General features: G+C 38.9%; 1 protein-coding gene across 1 annotated transcript in view; it reads left to right on the top strand.

Annotated features, from left to right (window-relative positions):
* Positions 1-20,434, top strand: part of DOCK10 (dedicator of cytokinesis 10) — a 185,920-nt gene that overhangs the window by 110,290 nt on the left and 55,196 nt on the right. Inside the window, exons 23-28 of the mRNA XM_062197273.1 lie at positions 196-288; positions 2,676-2,794; positions 3,929-3,998; positions 7,350-7,463; positions 9,845-9,916; positions 16,803-16,949. Of these exons, the coding sequence (XP_062053257.1) occupies positions 196-288; positions 2,676-2,794; positions 3,929-3,998; positions 7,350-7,463; positions 9,845-9,916; positions 16,803-16,949 (615 nt within the window). The remainder of the gene's footprint in view (positions 1-195; positions 289-2,675; positions 2,795-3,928; positions 3,999-7,349; positions 7,464-9,844; positions 9,917-16,802; positions 16,950-20,434) is intronic.

Genomic DNA, 20,434 nt, shown 5'->3' with positions numbered 1-20,434 from the left:
GTGGGGCTTTGTAGTTCAGGTGGAGCCTTCATTAACGTTCAGTGAAAACGAAAGCTTTGTCACAGATGTATTGAGCAAAGGCTCACCTGTTAAGGCGTCGGTCCTGCAGCAATGCTTATCTCCATCATGAGGATGGTCTATAGGACAGGTTATGGGTCATCAGAAATAAACTCCTTTTTTTTTCTGCTGTTGCAGGATCCACATGTGAATACATTTTTCCAACAGTGCCAAAAACGAGAGAAAGATATGTCTCAGTCACCTACCTCAAATTTCATCCGCTCTTGTAAGGTAACATGACTTACAAGTAGTGTCAGTGCTCCCTGGGGCAAAACGAACAAAAGGGACCCTTACATCTCCCACTGAGTAACAAATTAAGACATGGTTATTATTGGAGATTTTTGAATGCTTTATTAATTCAGCAAGTAAAATTTTATTTCAAAATGCTCTAGTAGCTTCAATCTGTTGTCTAAGAAATAAGCAAAGAACAGTTGTTTCCAAAATTAAAAAATAATTAAAAAGCAAAATCAACTGATTTTAAGTTAAATAGTTAATTATATATGCCATGCTAAATGCAATAATGGCAACATCAGATAAAGATGAGCAACTGTATACATATTTATATTCCAGTTCTGAAATCTAGAAACAGAATACATTTTATTATTTTTCCTTACTTATTTGTTTCTCATTATGTGTTTCTAATTGACAAATTAAAATTGCATTTATTCACAATGTACAACATGATTGTACATATTGGAAATGTGTATATGTGGTGAACTTGCTAAATCAAGCTAATCAACCTATGCCTTCCTTCACATGTTTATCATTTTTTGCGCTAAGAGCACTTAAATCTATTCTTTAAAAGATTTTCAAGGACACAATACAATATTATTAGCTATAGTTACCATATTGTACAAAATACCCCTTGGATATATTACTCCCGTTTAACTGGATGTTTGTATCCTCTGACCACATTTCTACATCTTTGTTCCACCCTCCATCAACACCCCATCCCTGGTAACCACTATTCTTTTTCTTTTTTTTTTTTTTTTAATTTTTGACAGGCAGAGTGGACAGTGAGAGAGAGACAAAGAGAAAGGTCTTCCTTTTGCCGTTGGTTCACCCTCCAATGGCTGCCGCGGTTGGCACGCTGCGGCCGGCGCACCACGCTGATCCGATGGCAGGAGCCAGGTGCTTCTCCTGGTCTCCCATGGGGTGCAGGGCCCAAGGACTTGGGCCATCCTCCACTGCACTCCCTGGCCACAGCAGAGAGCTGGCCTGGAAGAGGGGCAACCGGGACAGGATCGGTGCACCGACAGGGACTAGAACCCGGTGTGCCGGCGCCGCAAGGCGGAGGATTAGCCTAGTGAGCCACGGCGCCGGCCGGTAACCACTATTCTACACTGTTACTGCGAGTTCAAGTTTTTTAGAATCCACCTATAAATGAAATCATGTAGTAATTGTCTGTTCCTACTCTCTTTCACATAACATAGTGTCCTCCAAGTTCATCTATGTTGTTACAGGTGACAAGAGTTCGTTCTTTCTTAAGGCTGAGTATTTTCCATCGTGTATATTTTCTTTCATATTTTCTTTGCCCATTCATCTGTTGATGAACATTTAGGTTGATTCCATATGCTGGCTTTGTGAATAATGCCATAGTGAACATGAGAGTGAAGGTATCTCTTCAGCATACTATTTTCACTTCTTTTGTGTATGGATACATAGTGGGATTGCTGCACCCTTTGTTTGTTGGTTTGATTTTTAAGATTTACATAATTATTTGAGAGATATAGTTACAGAGAGAGAGAGAGAGAGAGAGAGAGAGAGAGAGAGAGAGAGAAAGGTCTTCCATCTGCTGGTTCACTGCCCAAATGGCTGCAACAGCCAGAGCTGAGCTGATCTGTAGCCAGGAGCCAGGAGCGTCTTTTGGGTCTCCCACACATAAGTAGGGTCCAAGCACTTGGAACATCTTCTACTGATTTCCCAGGCCATAGCAGAGAGCTGAAATGGAAGAAGAGTAGCCAGGACATAAACCAATGCCCATATGGGATGCTGGCACCGCAGGCGGAGGCTTAGCCTACTTCACCACAGCGCCGGGCCCCCATATGTTAGTTTTATTTTTAGCTTTTTGAAGAACCTCCATACTAGTTTCCACAATGGTTCTACTAATTTACATTCCCACCAAAATTGTACTTTTCTCCACATCCTCTCCTGCACTTATTATCTCCAGTCCCTTTGATGATAGTCATCCTAACAGGTGTAAGGTGATTACACATTGTGGTGTTATTTACATTTCTCTGGTGATTAGTGATGCTGAGTACTGTTATTGGAAATGTGCATGTCTTCTCTAAAAAATGTCTCTTAATGTCCTTTGACCATTGATTAATTGGGTTAATGCTTCCTTGCTATGGAGTTGTTTGAGTTCCTTATATATTTTGGTATCCACTCTTCACCAAATATGTGTTTTGAACATTTTCCCTCCCATTCCATAAGCTATATTTTCACTTTTATTACTGTGCTTTTGGGGTCATTACAGAAAACATGTCAGACCACTGTCATAGAACTTTCCTCTATGTTTTCTTTTAGGAGTTTTACAGCTTCAATTCTTGTGTGTAAGTTTTTTTTTTAATATCCAGATTGTGTTTTAAATATAATTGGTATCTTCCAATTTCCTACAGAATTTATTGAACGTGGAAAAAATCCATGCAATCATGAGTTTTCTGCCTATAATCTTGAATCAGCTCTTCAAGGTGCTGGTACAGAATGAAGAGGATGAAATAAGCACAACCATCACCAGGTATCCATAATACAACCTTGGGGCAAAAGACTTTATAATCTGTGGTTTCACGTAGTCCTGATTATGACTGAACAGGCAACACGTCTCACTTAAGAAATACTTAGTATTTCTCACTTTTGAATCCCTACCTTCTAATCACCTTTCATTATCACTAATAAAGATTAGGCCTCTTTTTAAGCTTTTCTTTGTGTTTTTAATTAGATTCACATACAGTTGTAGGAAATAGTGCAGAAAGCTCCTTTGTATCCTTTATTGCCTTTTTCCCCAGGATAATGTTACATATATTTTTGGAATCCTGCAGTGTGTAACCTTCGGGTATGGCTTTTTACAAATAGAGCACTGAGGTTTGAGAAAATTTAAGTGTTTCTGTTTCCACAACCAACCATTTCTGAACCCAAAGAAAAAGTCTCTAACTATGCCTTCAACTGATGCTCTTTTCAGCAAGAGTGTATGCATCTGTGTTGACAAAACTCCTAAACATTTCAGCTGTTAGAGCTATTGAAATTTTGAGATATTCCTAGGCACTGAAGTCATGGAGCAAATGGGAGTGTCAATGGTAAAAAAAAAAAAAAAAAAACCTCTCATACCACCACTTCTAGAAATCTAAATCTAAAGTCACCTAAGGGAAAACACAAAACAAAACAACAGCATCTTATCCAAATTTATTTTTGCAAAAGCACATATAATGCCTACAGATTGAGAGACAATAAAACAGAATATTATAAATACTTATAAAATAGAATACTACCCTTAAATAGAGGTTAAAAGTGTTACATTTTAATTACATGGTAGAAATAATCCCTATTCCAAGAAGACAATATCAGAAAATTCGCAGGCCATAATTTGCACATTCAACTCAAGCAAAAAAGTCTCCAGTGTGATGTCAAAACCAAAATATGACAATATTTGTGTCTTAGTGTTTAGAAGTTTCATAATTAAAAATGATAACAGGCATTCTGGATACTAAATACCTAGTTTGAAGGATGAGGAGGGTGAGGGAGAAGTCTGGGATGGGTTCATTCACTCATTTAGTAACTATTAAATACCCAGTTTTCTGAGCACTCCAGTGACATACTAAAGCAATGTTTTTCTGCTTCCTCCAGAAAAATACACTGAACAGTTCTGTTTTTCCAGGGTTCTGACTGACATTGTGGCCAAGTGCCATGAGGAGCAACTAGACCATTCTGTCCAGTCATACATTAAGGTATGAAATCACCACTTGGGCATTGGGTAGACTCCCTTGTGCTGTGTGGCTTGTCTCATTTCCTGTCTGCAATAGGTGGGAGAATCTCTTCTCTTAGCTGGAAAGTGCCCACCATGGTCACATCAAGAATTCCTCTTAACTACTTAGAATTCCATCTCTGCATTAATGGACTAGGTGTATTGTTTGAATGTTATCAATATATAAATAGTGTATACATGTGCAAATAAGTAGTTATATGGGAAAAGATGAAAGAAAAGAGTAGAGGAGAAAATTAAAGTGTCATTCCTTGTAAATTCAAAATCATAATAAAGTCCTACCTGATTTGAAAAAGCCATTCCCTGACTCTAAAGTTGAATGCTCTGTGTTTCTTCTGTGATGTTTTCTTAGCTCTTTTTATTGTTTTCTCAGGCATTATTTCATTTTCCCAGTTACTGTATATTTGTACCTGCTTCTGGTATGTTAAGTCCTTTATCTTCTGGCATGGAATCACTTGCCCATTCCATCAGTGTGCACCTGCTTCTTCAGTGTCCTCCGTCAAGTGTTCACTTGGAGAAATTTCTTTTCTCATTTCCAGTTGGCCTGTGACTTAATGCCAGTGAACTTGTGATGATGTTTTCACTTGCATAGCTCCTACCTAGATGTCTGTTTCTTGAATGAAAAAAAAAAGTGTTCATCCAGAGATATATGAGTATATAAAATTATTTTATATTATATAGAGGACCTAAATTTTTGCTTTTCATGCATAGATTAAATCATTTTGAGAAATCAGCTTTATTTTATATGAAAAGAATGTTCTAATAATATACATATATGGATAGACATATACTCATATATTCTGGATATCTAGATAAGTTACTAGAGAAGAATAAGGATCTTTTGTGCTGGAAACTTAGTTTTTTAAAGCATAACCAACACTCCTTTAGAACAAAGTGAATAGAAATTGCATTATAGAGTGAACTCTCTGAGATGATATCTGAAAAGAAATTTTTCTTAACAGTTTTATGTCTACATATTTTCTACCTGCCAGAAATGTTGACCATCTTCCTCAATGCCATGGCATGGTCGGTGCCCTTCCTTAAAGTCTCCAAAAGTAATCTTCACAGTAATCTGCCTGTGGCATAATTTTGCCCAATGAAATCCACATTTCAATTGCAGACAGGCAGTTCCACATACAAATGCTGTTGTAGTGTCTGCTCTTTTTAAGTCAGTATCACAAGTTAACTTTCATAGGAAATCAGTTGATTTACCGTTCAACACAACCAAATGGGGCACTTTCACCCCCTCAACAGTTACTTCAGCTTTCCATTTCAATCCCCAGAGAAACTGAGTTCCTTGATCCAGTTTATATCCAGGCATTTCCACTTCAACACAAATGTTATTTTCCTCATTCCAATGGAATCATCAAAAATTATCTTAGGAGCCCTATAGTTCTGTGACTATTTTTGTGATATACAAGGCCAGGTCCTTGTGAGTATGGCCAAATCTCAGACTCTGTGATGATCTTGGATGGATGCATTGGAAATGCACCTACATGCGGCCTTTATTTTTAGCCAGAACATCTGAACTATTTTGACATGACAATTTCATTTTATAATATAGGAGACTGATTATTTAGTTTGTTTTGAAGTGGTTCAAATTCAGAAATATACCTATGTGGATTTTCAGCCAGCTAAGAATTCCTAATGATATTTTATAATATCATTTCATATATCTGAATAGAAACCTACTAATAAATGTAGTCAACTTGCAGTTTACTCTATAAAGAGCACTAAACTTTCTCCTGAAAGAGCACTAAACTAACAAGTAATACATGCTAGTCAAAGCTAAATAGGAACTTCAGCCAAGTGCCTCTCTAAACCTTAGTTTTTCCTCTGTGGCTTAAGATGAGATGGACCAGACCTACATCCAGTTCTATAGTTCTGTGATTGGACTCTTGCTACAATACCTAGTTGACAGACTGATCTCTACCAAACAGTCTAAACTTTTAATCCTAGGTAGAGAAAAGTTATTTTTTAGCTTATAGATAAGTACTAAGCCCCATGTCTAGGAGCACAGTGAAACTTCCGGAGCTAGTACCAATACATGCTTGGGTATTCTTGAACGATGTGTTAGTCAATGTAATTTACATTTATTGTGAAACAAAGGAAACACCATTTCAAGTTCAGTGGTGCTAAATGCTGCTAACTCACTCCATCTACAATGCCCAAAATGTACACAAATACCATGTTTTTCAAATATGTATGTCTAAAGTCAGCTTACTTAAATGTCATGGTTTACAGTGCTTCGTGGTACTGATAGATTTCTAGTGGTCACATTCTAAAAATATGAATATTTCCGTGCCAGTGGAAATGCTCTCTGGACTAAATAGCTGTGCATAGGATTAGAGAATTGATGACATTACCCGCCCCTGAGGCGTGATCCAGGAGGGGAAAACAATCTGTTACGCTGAGTTTAGCTAGCTTCTTGTGTTCATTATCTTTGTCTTTCTCCTTTGGAATGATCTTGGAGAAATCAGGCATCACTATGACCACTTGGGTGCTGATGTGTTGCAAAGCTAAAAAAATTGGTCACAGACACACAGGCAAACACGCCTCCTCTTTGAGTCGTCATCTTACTTGCCTTACACAGTGAAGTCTAAGTTATATGTCATGAAGAAGTGCCCTTCCTTTTGCCAAATTTAATTCATAAATAAAATAATACAATATAATAGTAAACATTTTATATTTGGTATATATATGTACATAAATTGATTTTGATATTCTTAAAAGATACTAAGAAACATGAAAATCAGATTATCCACACTCAATAGTGTATACCAAAGCCAAGCTTTTGAGAAAAATAAGCAGCATTTATTGTCTTATCAACAGCCAATATTGGTGAATCCATGGATAGCTGTGTCTAAGCATGGGGTGGTAATCCCTGGGCTTGTGGAGAGCTCACCTACAGGCCTCTGTAAGGCACCTGCTTTCCCACTTGGCTATTTGAGTGGGTGCTCTACCCTTTCAGGATGAAGAATTGCTACCATGCTACCTGTTACCAGTGGAAGGAAGAAGGGGAATGTGTCCTAAGTAGGTGGGTGTCAAAGCCCCCCATGTATCCTTGAACCTGCTAAATGGCTCTCTGGCACTTTCTCTTGGTTTCTACAAAAAGAACTTCAAGGAGAGCTTAGGTGAGCAAGGCCCCACCTGTGCAAATCTCTAAATAGGAACAAATGTATATCACTATTCTCATTTCTTTCATGACAAAATATGGCATGAGTAGATAATTTTGACATGACTTATTCAAGTGACTTAATGTGTGAAGCTTTTTAAAAAAGTAGTTAACTTTATTCATTTTTTGGATTTTCTTCAGTTTGTGTTCAAGACTAGTTCATGCAAGGAGAGAACTATACATGAAGAACTGGCTACAAATGTGACTGGTCTTTTGAAGTCCAATGACTCAATAACAGTGAAGCATGTCTTGAAGGTAGGATGGTCATTCAATGATTAGCATGAGGGATAGGTCACTGTCACCTCTGAAAAATAATAGGATTTGTTGATTTCCATAGATAATTTCTCTTATTTCTGGCACATGCTTCATATTGAGACTGTAACATAAAAATATTAAGCAAAATACATCTATTATCAAGAGATCATAGAAAAAAATAAGAATGGGTCCAAGTGAAATGCTTTGGCCTAAAGACAAAAATGAATAACTGTGAAGAATGATCTAGAACATTCAAAAATGCTAACTGTAGCACAGATAAGATTGTTGGGATTTTAGCCACAGTGAGAGGGAAAATGCTAAGGAAAGTATTGATGATGTATTAATTAATATGCTAACAACAGAGAGGAAGCATAGCAATGCTATTTTGGTCCTGCAAAGTTGAAGTACGAGCATCTCAACAAAAAAGGAGAGATGATGAAAGGTTTAGAAAATGGTCACTGTAATTATTACAGAATCCCCAATTAAGTGCCAAGTTATATTTAATTTGTGACTTGACAAATGATTAGAGGTAAATTGAAAGAGAAGCCAGGCTCAATCTGTGTCAACATCAGTTCACTAAAATTCTCAGCCTAACAACTTAATTGTTTGAAGTAGCCTTATGAGTATATTCATTCCATTTATTCAGTAAATACATCACAAGTGTTTTCCACCAACAGGCATAACCCTAAGCACTTGGGATGCATCAGAGAACAAAATAAGGACCCTTGCCCTGAGGAGGTTACATTCAGCTCACAAATAAAAACAATAAACTCTAGATATTCTTACAAAATTATATTGTTAGGCGAGAAGTAGTATCAGAAAAGAAAATGTAGATCGAAGAAGAGTGCTAAAGATGAAAGGTAATATTTGGAGTTTCACATAAGGATGGATCTCATGAAAAATTAATACATGGGCCCAAAGTGAAGGAGGGGAGGGGGGTGCCCTTGGGAACATGTAGAGTCGAGCATCAGAGGACCAGGAAATACCTTGTTAAGTCTTAAGAGGCAGCAGTGTGGCTGCTGAGTCTGAAGGAGAGAGGAAGTCCATTGTGGCTGGAGCAGCAGGAGCAAAGAAAGGAGTTCAGATGAAGTCAGAGAGGCCCTGGGCAAAGGCCTTAGGGGACATTGCAAGGTCCTTGACTTCCACAGAGAGGAAGACCAGGAATCATTTTCAGCAGCAGAGTGACATGAGTTGCCTGTGATTTGAAAGGGTCACTCTGCTGGCCATGTTGAGAATAGACTGTGGTGGGGTGAAAATAAAGACAGCACTGCCCAGCAGTAGATTGCCCCTGGAAAACTCAGAGGTCCTTTCAAAGATAAGGTGAGGGCAAGATTGCATCTTCAGGAGAGTTGGCTAAAGACAGGTCATGTGTTCCAGAAGGTAAGGTGGGTTGGTTTTCATAAACAGAAAGCAGTGAAACATGTAGCTACAGAAGAGAATTTGGGCAGCCTATGGAGACGCAAAGGGTGGGAGAGCAGTCTCTTATGTCTTCAGATGAAAACAGAGACAAAGGCCCAAGTTGATTCATCCTGGTAGATTAATAGATTAAGGAAAATAGGTCAGGCAAGCCAGAGTTCCTAAGGAATTAAGAGACAAATGTTGGAACATTTGTCATCATGGTTAAAAATATTAATAAGAAGCAAGAAAGGGAACTGTTGCACTCTGCCTGTGTTAATTTAATATTCCTAACCACAAGAATTTCACTTGTGATATTAGACAGCCATTTCTGTGTTTTTTTTTTTTTTTTATTCTACTAAGTGACATCATGAAGCCAGAGCTGCCTCTTTGGAATGCTGTTCTCTGCTCTTACTCATCTCAGTCTTCTGGAGTTAGGACTATGTACTCAACAATCTGCAGAAGCATTGTTTTTATCATTGTAAATATGGATGTAATCCAAATGCCCATTGATAGAAGAATAAATAAATAAATTGTGTTTTTATATGTGTGATGTGGTGACAACATGTGCCCCTCAGCTGCATGTCTCAATATAAAAAGTTGTTGAATGAAAGCGAATATATTTCTAGGATGGCTTTAATTATAAGTTCTGTGGCAGGAAGAACTAAATATTCCCTCCATAGAGGGAATGATTAGCACAGAATTCATAACTGCGGTGGAATTCATGGGAAAGGAAGCAGATCAGGGAGAATATTCTTTAACTATACATATACAGTGTAACTGAAATATCTGATCCTTATTTTACCATGAATCTTTTATAAAGATCCTAATAAAGTAGAGAATATGTTATTGTTCTGATTCATTTCATTTCAAAGAATTTATCTAAAATAAACATGCTGCCATAATACATAAAGAAAAAAAAAAGAATTATCATTATTTTACCATGGGATAATAAATTCCTTCTTGTCTTTTCTTATTCCTAACAGCATTCCTGGTTTTTCTTTGCAATTATCCTAAAATCAATGGCACAGCACCTGATTGACACAAATAAAATCCAGGTAAGATCATGGGAATATAGTAATACAATATCATCCAAGAATTAAGCTCTCATTAGTCCAATTTTTATTGGTTTTGTAAACACTAGCAGTTCATGTTAATGGCTTTTTAAGCAGGAGAAATGATTGCACTTATCAATACAGGCCCTTCAGAAAAAGATGCTAGGACAAAATTGGAAGTACAAAACATTTGTTTGGGAGATACAGATAGAAAGAGTAAAAGAGAAAGGAAAAAGGAATACAGAGGCCTGATTCCTTTGAAAGAAAATGAGGCAGGAACGTGGATGGGCTAGGAAGAGCCTCAGAATGAGAAAAGGTTTCTCCTGATGGGCAGTTGGAGGGCAAGGGGTATTCATTAGAAGAGTCCCGCACTTGACAGATGATCTAACTCACAGACCTCTAAAAGCTCATTCAGTGGGTGCCATCTGGACAAAAATGACCTTGGCAAGAATTCTTAAGTAGATATGTAGGTCAAACAACTCTTTTTTTTTTTTTTTTTTTTTTTTTTTTTTTGTCTTCCATTAGATTCTGTCTTGGAGTCACGTAAGCTCTGTATATCCATGGCTGCCACAGTCCATAGTGTACATGGTGTTTTGCACCTGCTCATAGCTCTGCCCCTTAATAGTCCCCAGGGACATCTCTTCCTAAAAGGAAACTGAAAATGAGGAGGTTAGTGGTGTCAGCTGCAGTTCTCAACACAGCAGTTGATTTCCTCAGAGGGCCTCCATCATACACACTATCTCTGTCTCCCTAATTTCCACTCTTGACTTCCTTCAACCTAGCGAGCAGCATGGAAGGCCTTGGTAACTCTCCAGACTCCCATTCCAGAGTGGTCTCAGCCTCTGGTAATCTCCTCTGGCCAAGGTTGCTAAATGAGATCGTTCACACTTATTTGGTAAGAAAGACCAAGAAGTATCCAAATGGATCATCTGAGTTCCACACATGTTTCTTTCATTCTTGTTTGGATAAAGCCAAGGGGAGACCTCAAACATTGCCCATTCCCCATTGGGTGGGTGACTCAGAACACTGCTGCATGGGGTAGGCATGGAGGCGAGCAGCAATTTTGTTCTGATTTACTCTCCTAGTGAGGAAAGGGCGGTGACAGAAGCTTCCACTTGACCATCCTCCTATGATAGCTCCGTAGGACAAGCACCCAGTACAGGTTACTCCAAACATAAATCTCAGTAATAAGAATTCTATATTTAGGACCAAGTAAATGACTACTGGGTAGATCTTTGAACCCAGGGGACTGTCAACAGAATCCTAGTCAGGACTACATTGGTAATCCCTGTCAGTCCCCATTCTAACAGGGCAGACAGAGTGAGGCTTTTTGTGTCTAGATATCAAGATCATCTCAGATTCTATGTCCAACAGTTCTTGAAGTGTGTATGCCCCTCTCCCAAGTGGCCAGTAGCCTGAGTAAATGGCAGAAGGAGCCATTGGAGAGCAACTGATGGGATCATCATGGTATATACTATACTTAGTGCAGGGTTCCAGGGGCTTCCCTTCAGGGAACCAGCCACCTCCATAGCCAGTGTACACCAAGCCTAGAAACAGAGAGCAATCCAGACTGCTGGGGTGAATACCCTTATCCTCTGACTACCTATTGCCTTTGATGTTGCTGTCTGTATTATACCTGAGGATTCCACATCATTAACCAGCTCTACAACTCCCTGAGAATCAAGCCCCCCACTGCCCCTCCAACCATGCCACTACTGTGTTCATCACAGACTGCTGAATCCTCAAGATTAAGTGTAACACATGACCTCTTAGTTTTGGTGATTCACTCGTCTCCTGGCTGTTAATGAGCAAACACCATAATGCTTCTCCCACCAACAAAGGAGAGACACCACTGAACTTCTTGGTGATGTAGATCCCAGCGCCTTCTTGATAGCCTGGACACCTGGATCTTCCTGTGGAATTTGATCCTTCTTTTGGTCTCAGTTGATATGTTCATTCCCACATGTGCACTTTCTTCTACTTCTGTTCCTTCCTCTGTTCATTGCCAGGGAAATTCAGACATTTCCACTCTTCACACAGTAGGCCCCATCTCAGAATTCTAAGAGCCGCTCTAAGACTGAGTTGCCTATTTCCTGACATCTTATTTGACCCTATGTTGTAAAGAAAAAAAAATGTGTTGTCCAATGTGAAGTAATGCTATAACTAGTACTGAAACAGTATTTTTACACTTTGTGTTTCTGTGTGGGTGCAAACTGATGAAATCCTTACTTATTATATACTGAATCGATCTTCTATATATAAAGATAATTGAAAATGAAAAAAAAACTTGGTTTTAAATTGGAAATTGCATAGAAAATTAATCAATTTTTAAAAAAGATCATGTAGGATCTCTGTCCTAATGTGCTGTACATTGTGATTTAATGCTGTAACTAGTACTCCAACAGTATTTTTCACTTTGTGTTACTATGTGAGGGCAAACTGTTGAAATCTTTACTTACTATATACTAAACTGATCTTCTGTATATAAAGAGAATTGAAAATGAATCTTGATGTGAATGGAAGGGGAGAGGGAGCGGGAGAGGGGAGGGTTGTGGGTGGGAGGGAAGTTATGGGAAGAGGAAGCCATTGTAATCCATAAGCTGTACATTGGAAATTTATATTCATTAAATAAAAGTTTAAAAAAAAAAGAAAAGAAAAAAACATGTCCCATGCCATGTTTAGGAATTCTGATTTACCCACTCATATCCAGCCCATTGATCAAATATCCCCAATGTCCAATCCCAGGGGTATCCTCTTAGCTCCTGCTGGTACATGCTAACTAATTTCTGTAGCTCCTTGGAATGTATTCTGTTTCCTCCTTGATTAAGCCTAGCAAGTCCACAGCTGGGTTAAGCTGGAGTTGAAGCAGGACAACTTCCTTAAGTTTTTACTTATTTCCTTGTCTGTGCAGTGACTTCTCACATGGGAGAAGCGTTGACTATGGAAAGAGATAGGACACTTCAAGCTTGAGGGTTCACAGCCACTTCCTCTGGGTCATCCTCCTGAGGTCCCCACCATGCATCCAAGTCTTCCCAGTGATGCTCTTGACCTTAACATGGGAAAAGCCTTGGCTGGACCTTTAATCATCTCTGGAGTTCTACAACTCTTAACTCCTGGGTCCTATATCTGCTCTTCAGCAGCATCTGTTCTCCCATTTCCAGAGATGAAAGCCTCATATCTGGGAGGAAAAGAAGAACTCAGCATAAAGATACGAATGATTTGTCTCTCTGTCATTAAGCTATGTTGGTGACAGGAAACCTACTATTATAATCCATGTGCTGTCACTAACTTGCTAGGTGAAAAAATGGCACTTAAGATCTCAGAGCCTAATTTGCATCTATGAAAAAGTGTATTGTCTTCTAGTTACCACCAGCAGCACCTGCTCAAGTAGATAGATCACAAAGTACAACTGTGAACAACATAAGAATAAATGAACGGATCATAGACAGCAGTTTTGTGCCCAGCAATTTACCTTCATTGTTCAGGTTTACCTTTCATGGCCCGCTTCAGTGGTAACCCCCAGATTCAGGTTTCCTCTCAGCAGCTCAGCACCTTCAAATTTTCTTATCATCTGTCCTGATCACAATAAGAAAAGATCTGAGATCATCATTTAACACAAAAGCATTCACAATTTCTCCCAAGTTATTTGAATTTTTCTTCTTTTTTAAGTTGTAAAGTGAATGACTTTTTCCACCATTAGAGAATTCAGTCATCTAAAGAGTAAGTGTGAGAGATTTGAGGAAGTAAAGGTAGGTGTCTGGCAAATGCAATTTGATTTGGCAGATCGTGTCTCGTTGTGATCCAGGCTCTCTTGGACAAGGTGAGTTCCTGTTTCCTGGGAACTGCTGAGTGTCTTCTCAACACTGATCTAAGTAGCAATAGCTCCATTGTGTTGGCTAAATTGTTCATATCCCATCATCTTCCAGGTTCCTAACAAAATTCCCCAAACACCTAAAATGCAGGCAGCCCATGCAACCTGGGCCTATTCCTCATGGCCGTGGCCAGACCATAGCCCAGACTCTTCTGCCTGTGCAAGCTGTGCAGCTCAAGGCACCTGCTGTCACCACACTCCCTTCCTCTCTTATCTCTCCATAATCTCTGGAGCAAGAATTCTTCTAGTTTGCAGTATTCTTCCAGAGGAGAGTTAAAAAACATTATCTATGCACTTATCAGCACGATTTTTAGTTAATTTTTAAGATATTCTGAAAGGAAGTCATAAAGAAGGAGGGAGAAAGGGAATGCCAAAGCCCAAGGTATTAATACATGTCCATGTGGACAAAATGTCAGCATTGATAGATTTAATGGCTATTAAGGCACAAAGAGAATGAATGAATAAACTTCAAATGTGCTTTGATTACTTAAAAAGATAATTTTTTGGTAGCTAAATTGTTTATCCTTATCACCTATGGCATATGGAACAGAATGGAAAATTACATGTATGGTCAATTAAGTAGGGTTGATTTGTTGTTAATTTATTTGATTTCAATAATAAGTTTTTTTTTTTTTTTTTTTTGACAGGCAGAGTGGATAGTGAGAGAGAGAGACAGATAGAAAGGTCTTCCTTTTTGCCGTTGGTTCACCCTCCAATGGCCGCTAAGGCCGGCGCATCTCGCTGATCCGAAGCCAGGAGCCAGGTGCTTCCTTCTGGTCTCCCATGCGGGTACAGGGCCCAAGGACTTGGGCCATCCTCCACTGCCTTCCCGGGCCATAGCAGAGAGCTGGCCTGGAAGAGGGGCAACCGGGATAGAATCCGGCGCCCCAACCGGGACTAGAACCCAGTGTGCTGGTGCCGCAAGGTGGAGGATTAGCCTGTTAAGCCACGGCGCCAGCCTGATTTCAATAATAAGCCTTAAACTTTTTAAGAGTAAACATGAAATCCACAAAATGTCTATACAGTGATGTCCTGGTAAATTGGCTTGAAAAAAAAAAAAAAAGTCAGTCCAAGCCAGTTCCTGCAAGCTTAGTGTATACTCACTGTTAAAAAAATCTATATTATTTGAAAAGCAGAGGTACAGAGAAAGAGAGAGAGAGAGAGAGAGGGAGAGAGAGATCCTTCACCCGCTGGTTCAACCCACAAATGGCTGCAACAGCCAGAGCCGGGTCAGACTGAAGCCAGGAGCTTTCTCTGAGTCTCCCACACACGAGGCAGGGGCCAAAGCACTTATGCCATTTTCTGCTGCCTTCCCAGGGACATCAGCATGGAGCTGGATTGAAAGTGGAGCGGCCAGGAATCAAACCAGCACCTACATGGGAATTGGCATAGCCGGCAGCAGCCCCACTGGCTGTGCCACAGTGCTAGCCCCTATATGGCCTCATTTTTATTTATTTATTTTTTTGACAGCCAGAGTTAGATAGTGAGAGAGAGAGAGAGAGAGAGAGAGAGAGAAAGGTCTTCCTTTGTCTGTTGGTTCACCCCCCAAGTGGCCGCTACAGCCAGCATGTTGTGGCCGGCGCACTGCGCCAATCCGAAACCAGGAGCCAGGTGCTTCCTCCTGGTCTCCCATGCGGGTGCAGGGCCCAAGGGCTTGGGCCATCCTCCACTGCACTCCCGGGCCACAACAGAGAGCTGGTCTGGAAGAGGAGCAACTGGGACAGAATCTGGTGCCCCAGCCGGGACTAGAACCTGGGGTGCCGGCGCTGCAGGCGGAGGATTAGCCAGCTGAGCCACAGTGCCGGCCTATGGCCTCATTTTTAAAGCCAGCCTGTAAAGATGAATGAATCCTAACTACTGGTAGTCAGGAACTGCACAAATTCAAGAGGTGGAGGCTGAGGTAGGACAAGTGAACTGCCTCCAACTGACCTCATGGGCAGGAGCCATGGCATCCTGGACCTAAGGGAGAACTTTCAAGACTCATAAAATTTTACAAAATATGTAGCATGGAATTTCTTTTTTTTATTTTTTTTATTTTTTTAAATTTATTTGACAGAGTTACAGACAGTGAGAGAGAGAGAGAGAGAGAGAGAGAGAGAGAAAGGTCTTCCTTCTGTTGGTTCACTCCTCAAATGGCCACGATGGCCAGCGCTGCGCCAATCCGAAGCCAGAAACCAGGTGCTTCTTTCTGGTCTCCCCTGCGGGTCCAGGGGTCCAAACACTTGGGCCATTCTTCACTGCCCTCCTGGGCCACAGCAGAGAGCTGGACTGGAAGAGGAGTAACCGGGACTAGAACCCGGCGCCCATATGGGATGTTGGCACCGCAGGCGGAGGATTAACCAAGTGAGCCATGGCGCCGGCCCCATGGCATGGAATTTCACAGACAAGCCCTGCATCTTGTGGCACAGTATTTGGACTTCTGAGGTCTCACTGATGCCTCTTAACTGTGACGTATCCTGGGACGTGGAACTAAGATTAGCTGGAACTCACCACTTACCAGAGGACATTTCAGACCAATATCCATACTCATTTGGTTATTCATTCATTGATTTTTTTTGTATTGGTATATTACAGAGATTCTAAAGGAATCAAAATGATTGAATTTAAATTAAAGATTTATACATCAAAAAAACTACAATAATTATTCATTAGTCACTGCTAGTAGTTATTCTCTGAGAGGGAATGGAAAGAGATTAAGATATGAGATGTCATAATAAAAATTCACATTCTACTCTGCACATTGTTTGAATAGTTTCCAATTCGTGAATGTTATAATTTACTTTGAAATGAAAAAAAAAAAAAAACAAAACTTCACAGGCCAAAATAGAAGGAAACATTTAGTGAAAAGAATGGAAATCGTGACTGAAATTAAAATATCTTCTGTCTCATTGTTGCTGGTTTTCAAAAGGATTCTTTTTTATGTGACAATCTATAAAATGAAATAAGTCTTGGTTTGTTTCCTCCCTGCTTTGTTTTCCACATGCCACATTATAAAGAAATAATCTATTATTTCCATAGCTTCCCCGGGCTCAAAGATTTCCTGAGTCTTACCAAAATGAACTGGACAATCTTGTGATGGTCTTATCTGACCACGTGATTTGGAAATACAAAGATGGAATTGAAGAAACAAGAAGAGCAAACCACAGCATTGCCAGATTTCTTAAGGTACAGTTACACGAACTCACAGCTAATTGAAGCTTCATAATAGTGGGAACAAGATATTCTAAGTGTTTATTGATTCATATTTCAACAGAAAGAGTCAAAACCAGGACCATGAGGTAAATATTTTAACTCATAGTAGTGTACTTCAAAAAGTTTATGGAAAGTGGAATTAAAATATAAATTTACTTTGATGTAAAAAAAATTGCAATCCATGCATATAAGAGATCTTCCAAAAAGTTATGAAAATATGTATTGTGAAAGATTATGCAAGAATTTTTTTGCAACAAAATTAATTTACTTTTTAATTGAATTTTTGTCTGAACTTTTGAAGTACACTCCTACATTTTTCCTGCTTGAAATACTTTTTCCCCCCAATTTGGAATCTTGTTGTAAAAGGACCAAGGATTAGATGAAATTAATCATTTGAGTGTTTTTCAATTCATAATATTTGGGGTTTTTTAAAGATTTATTTATTTGAAAGGCAGAGTTACAGAGACAGATGGACAGAGAAAGAGAGATCTTCCCTCCACTAGTTTACCCCTCAAATGGCCACAACAGCCAGGGTTTGGCAAAGCCAGAGTTAGCAACACAGAATTCCATGCTGGTGTCCCACATGGAAGGCAGGGGCCCAAGTACCTGAGCCATCTTCCACCACTTCTCCAATTGTATTATAATTCAGGGAGCATGATCAGAAATGGAGCAGGTAGGACTTGAACCAGCACTCATGTGGAATGCCAGCATTCCAGGGAGTGGCTTTAACCCACAGTACCACAATGCCATCCCTCAAATTATAGTAGTTCTAAAAATTCTTAAAAGAAAAATGAAAATTTTAAAGGCAAATCTGCACTGGGGCATATTTTTCTCTCTCATATTTCTGTGCTTGAAGTGATTTTCTGATTGCAGCTCTAACAATGATGCCAAAAAACCAATTTGGAAAAACCTTTGGAAATTTATCACTTTTGTTGTGTTCTTCCCAAGCTCTTGTTTACGTGGTATAAAATAAGCATTTATAGTACCAAAGGACAATTATCAGTGAGACATTGAGCAGCTATTTTTTAAGTTGGATGTTTATGGAAAGTAGTTATCTTGTTTGAGTTACGAGATTTCATCCTGGGTTGAGAAGACAAAAAGACAAAGTTAAAACAGTGGACCTGCAGAATTACGGTATATGAGCATACTTCAAGAGGTATATGCAAAAATGGAATTTAAAGGTAAGTTTATTTTGGTGTTAAAATTTTTTTAAATCCATGTATAATATTTTCATAACACACTTTTTCTTGAATTTTTTGAATCTCCTCAAAGGCATGGATTTAAAAACTTTTTGCACCAATATAAACTTATCTTTTATCATTTCTCAAAGCTTTTGAATTATTTTTATTGTTTAATAGATAAGGCACTCTATAGAATCACAGTGATTTTCTTTTCTTCCTTCTTTAGTCCAACTATTAACTCATATAACCTTAATGAAGCTATTATAATTATTTCATAATGGTGGACATAAGAACATGCTGGGTGGATGTGAGAAGTTATGAGTAAATGTTGACAATATAGTGAAGAGGTTATGATGGTATATGGAAAATTAGACTGAGTTGTTTTTGCTGAACTATAATCCAGTCTAATTTTTTTAATGTGATAAGAACTATTTTGAATTGCACATTGTTTGTTCTTTTCTTAATTTGTTTATTTTTTAATACATGTCTCATATGGTTTTTTTTCTTTTCCTTTGTTTTGGGGATAAAAATAACATAGTCCAGAATTAAGGGGAAGAGGATAAAGTAAAAAAATTATTCAGTTTCTACCACATTTTAATGCCTGTGGGAATAAATATTTTTCTTTTTTGGTAATTTGTTTGAAGTACTTAACAGGATAACAAACTCGAAAAAAAATTATACATAGTCCAGTTTGTAAGCTAAATATATGTAAAGATATATCTACAATATTCTTCTCTAACTTGCAAAAAATGATGAATAAGCAAGTTTCTAGAAAAAGGAAAAGATTCATATCCACCTTCCATTGCTTAAATGGACTGCACTTGTTGGAATAAATGAATATCTCTTTTGGAGCTCAGGTATGCAAAGGTTCTTGCTGCTAACACATAAACCAGTGTCCAACATGGGGGCAAATCAATAAATGTTAAAGATGAGAAAGGAAATGGAAGTACCAGTGGCTTTGTGAAAACTGAAAGGAGAGAGCAGAGACAGACAACAAATAAACAAATATGGTTGATAAGATCCGTAGATCACATGGACTAGAAATGGAAAACAATACATAAATGAGACATCAATAAAGGGAAAGATTAATTTAATAGATTTTACCTCATGAGTCTATCACATGCATGCTATTTCTAATTTGTAGTTCTAATGGGAATTGTTAGCCACAGAAAACTTCTTAAAAAGTTTTTTTGGAAAATGTGGATGAATCATTTGAATTACAAGAGAAAAAAAGGATATGAAGAGAAAATAATTTTTGAAAAAAGTAAAATTGAAGGTAGTGCTTTGGTGCACTTCCAATAAATAATGAATTTTGAGCTCTTTTTTTTTTTTTTTTTTTTTTGACAGGCAGAGTTAGAGAGTGAGAGAGAGAGAGAGACAGAGAGAAAGGTCTTACTTTTTCCGTTGGTTCACCCCACAAGTGGCCGCTATGGCCGGTGTGTTGTGGCCAGTGCACTGTGCTGATCCGAAGCCAGGAGCCAGGTGCTTCCTTCTGGTCTCCCATGTGTGTGCAGGGCCCAAGGACCTGGGCCATCCTCCACTGCCCTCCTGGGCCACAGCAGAGAGCTGGACTGGAAGAGGAGCAACCAGGACAGAATCCGGCGCCCCGACCGGGACTAGAACCCAGGGTGCTGGCACCGCAGGCAGAGGATTAGCCTAGTGAGCCAAGGCGCTGGCCAATTTCGAGCTTTTGGTTGCTCAACTTTGCCTATTCCTAGTGTTTGCATTTATAAATATATTTCCAGCAGTCTGATAGTATTTATTTACTCAGATGAGGCACTAAATGACTTTTACCTCTTTTGATTATTTAATTCAACATGATTAATGAAATATGAATTAAATGTCATTGAACTTTAACAATTAAAATATCATAATGACGCAGTTGTGCCAATATTGTTTTATGAGAATCAAGAGAGCTGAATTTCTGGAGACCAATGTGGGGACATATAAAAATGACCTGGGCTGGAAGTTATCATCTCTCACCTTACATCATGGGAAAGTAATTCTGGCAAAAATTTGCATATTTCTCAACTGTTCTCTCACTAAAATAGAAAGGATAAGAATAGATCCATAATGATTTATACAGCTTTGTAATCTTTTTTTCCCACTTCTGCCAATCTGGGTCACAGCTCTACTTACCTAGGCACACCTGCTCAAATACTCTGCACTCTGCTAAAAAGGCATAATACCAAGGTGACAGCAAAGGCAGATTCATTTTGATTCATTTTCCTGCTGAGAGAGTCATCTCTTTTCACCCATTCATTCATCTGACTACTC

The sequence above is a fragment of the Lepus europaeus genome, chromosome 1 (assembly GCF_033115175.1).
Source record: "Lepus europaeus isolate LE1 chromosome 1, mLepTim1.pri, whole genome shotgun sequence".
Taxonomy (NCBI): Eukaryota; Metazoa; Chordata; class Mammalia; order Lagomorpha; family Leporidae; genus Lepus; species Lepus europaeus.
This window is presented reverse-complemented; position numbering and strand designations above follow the sequence as displayed.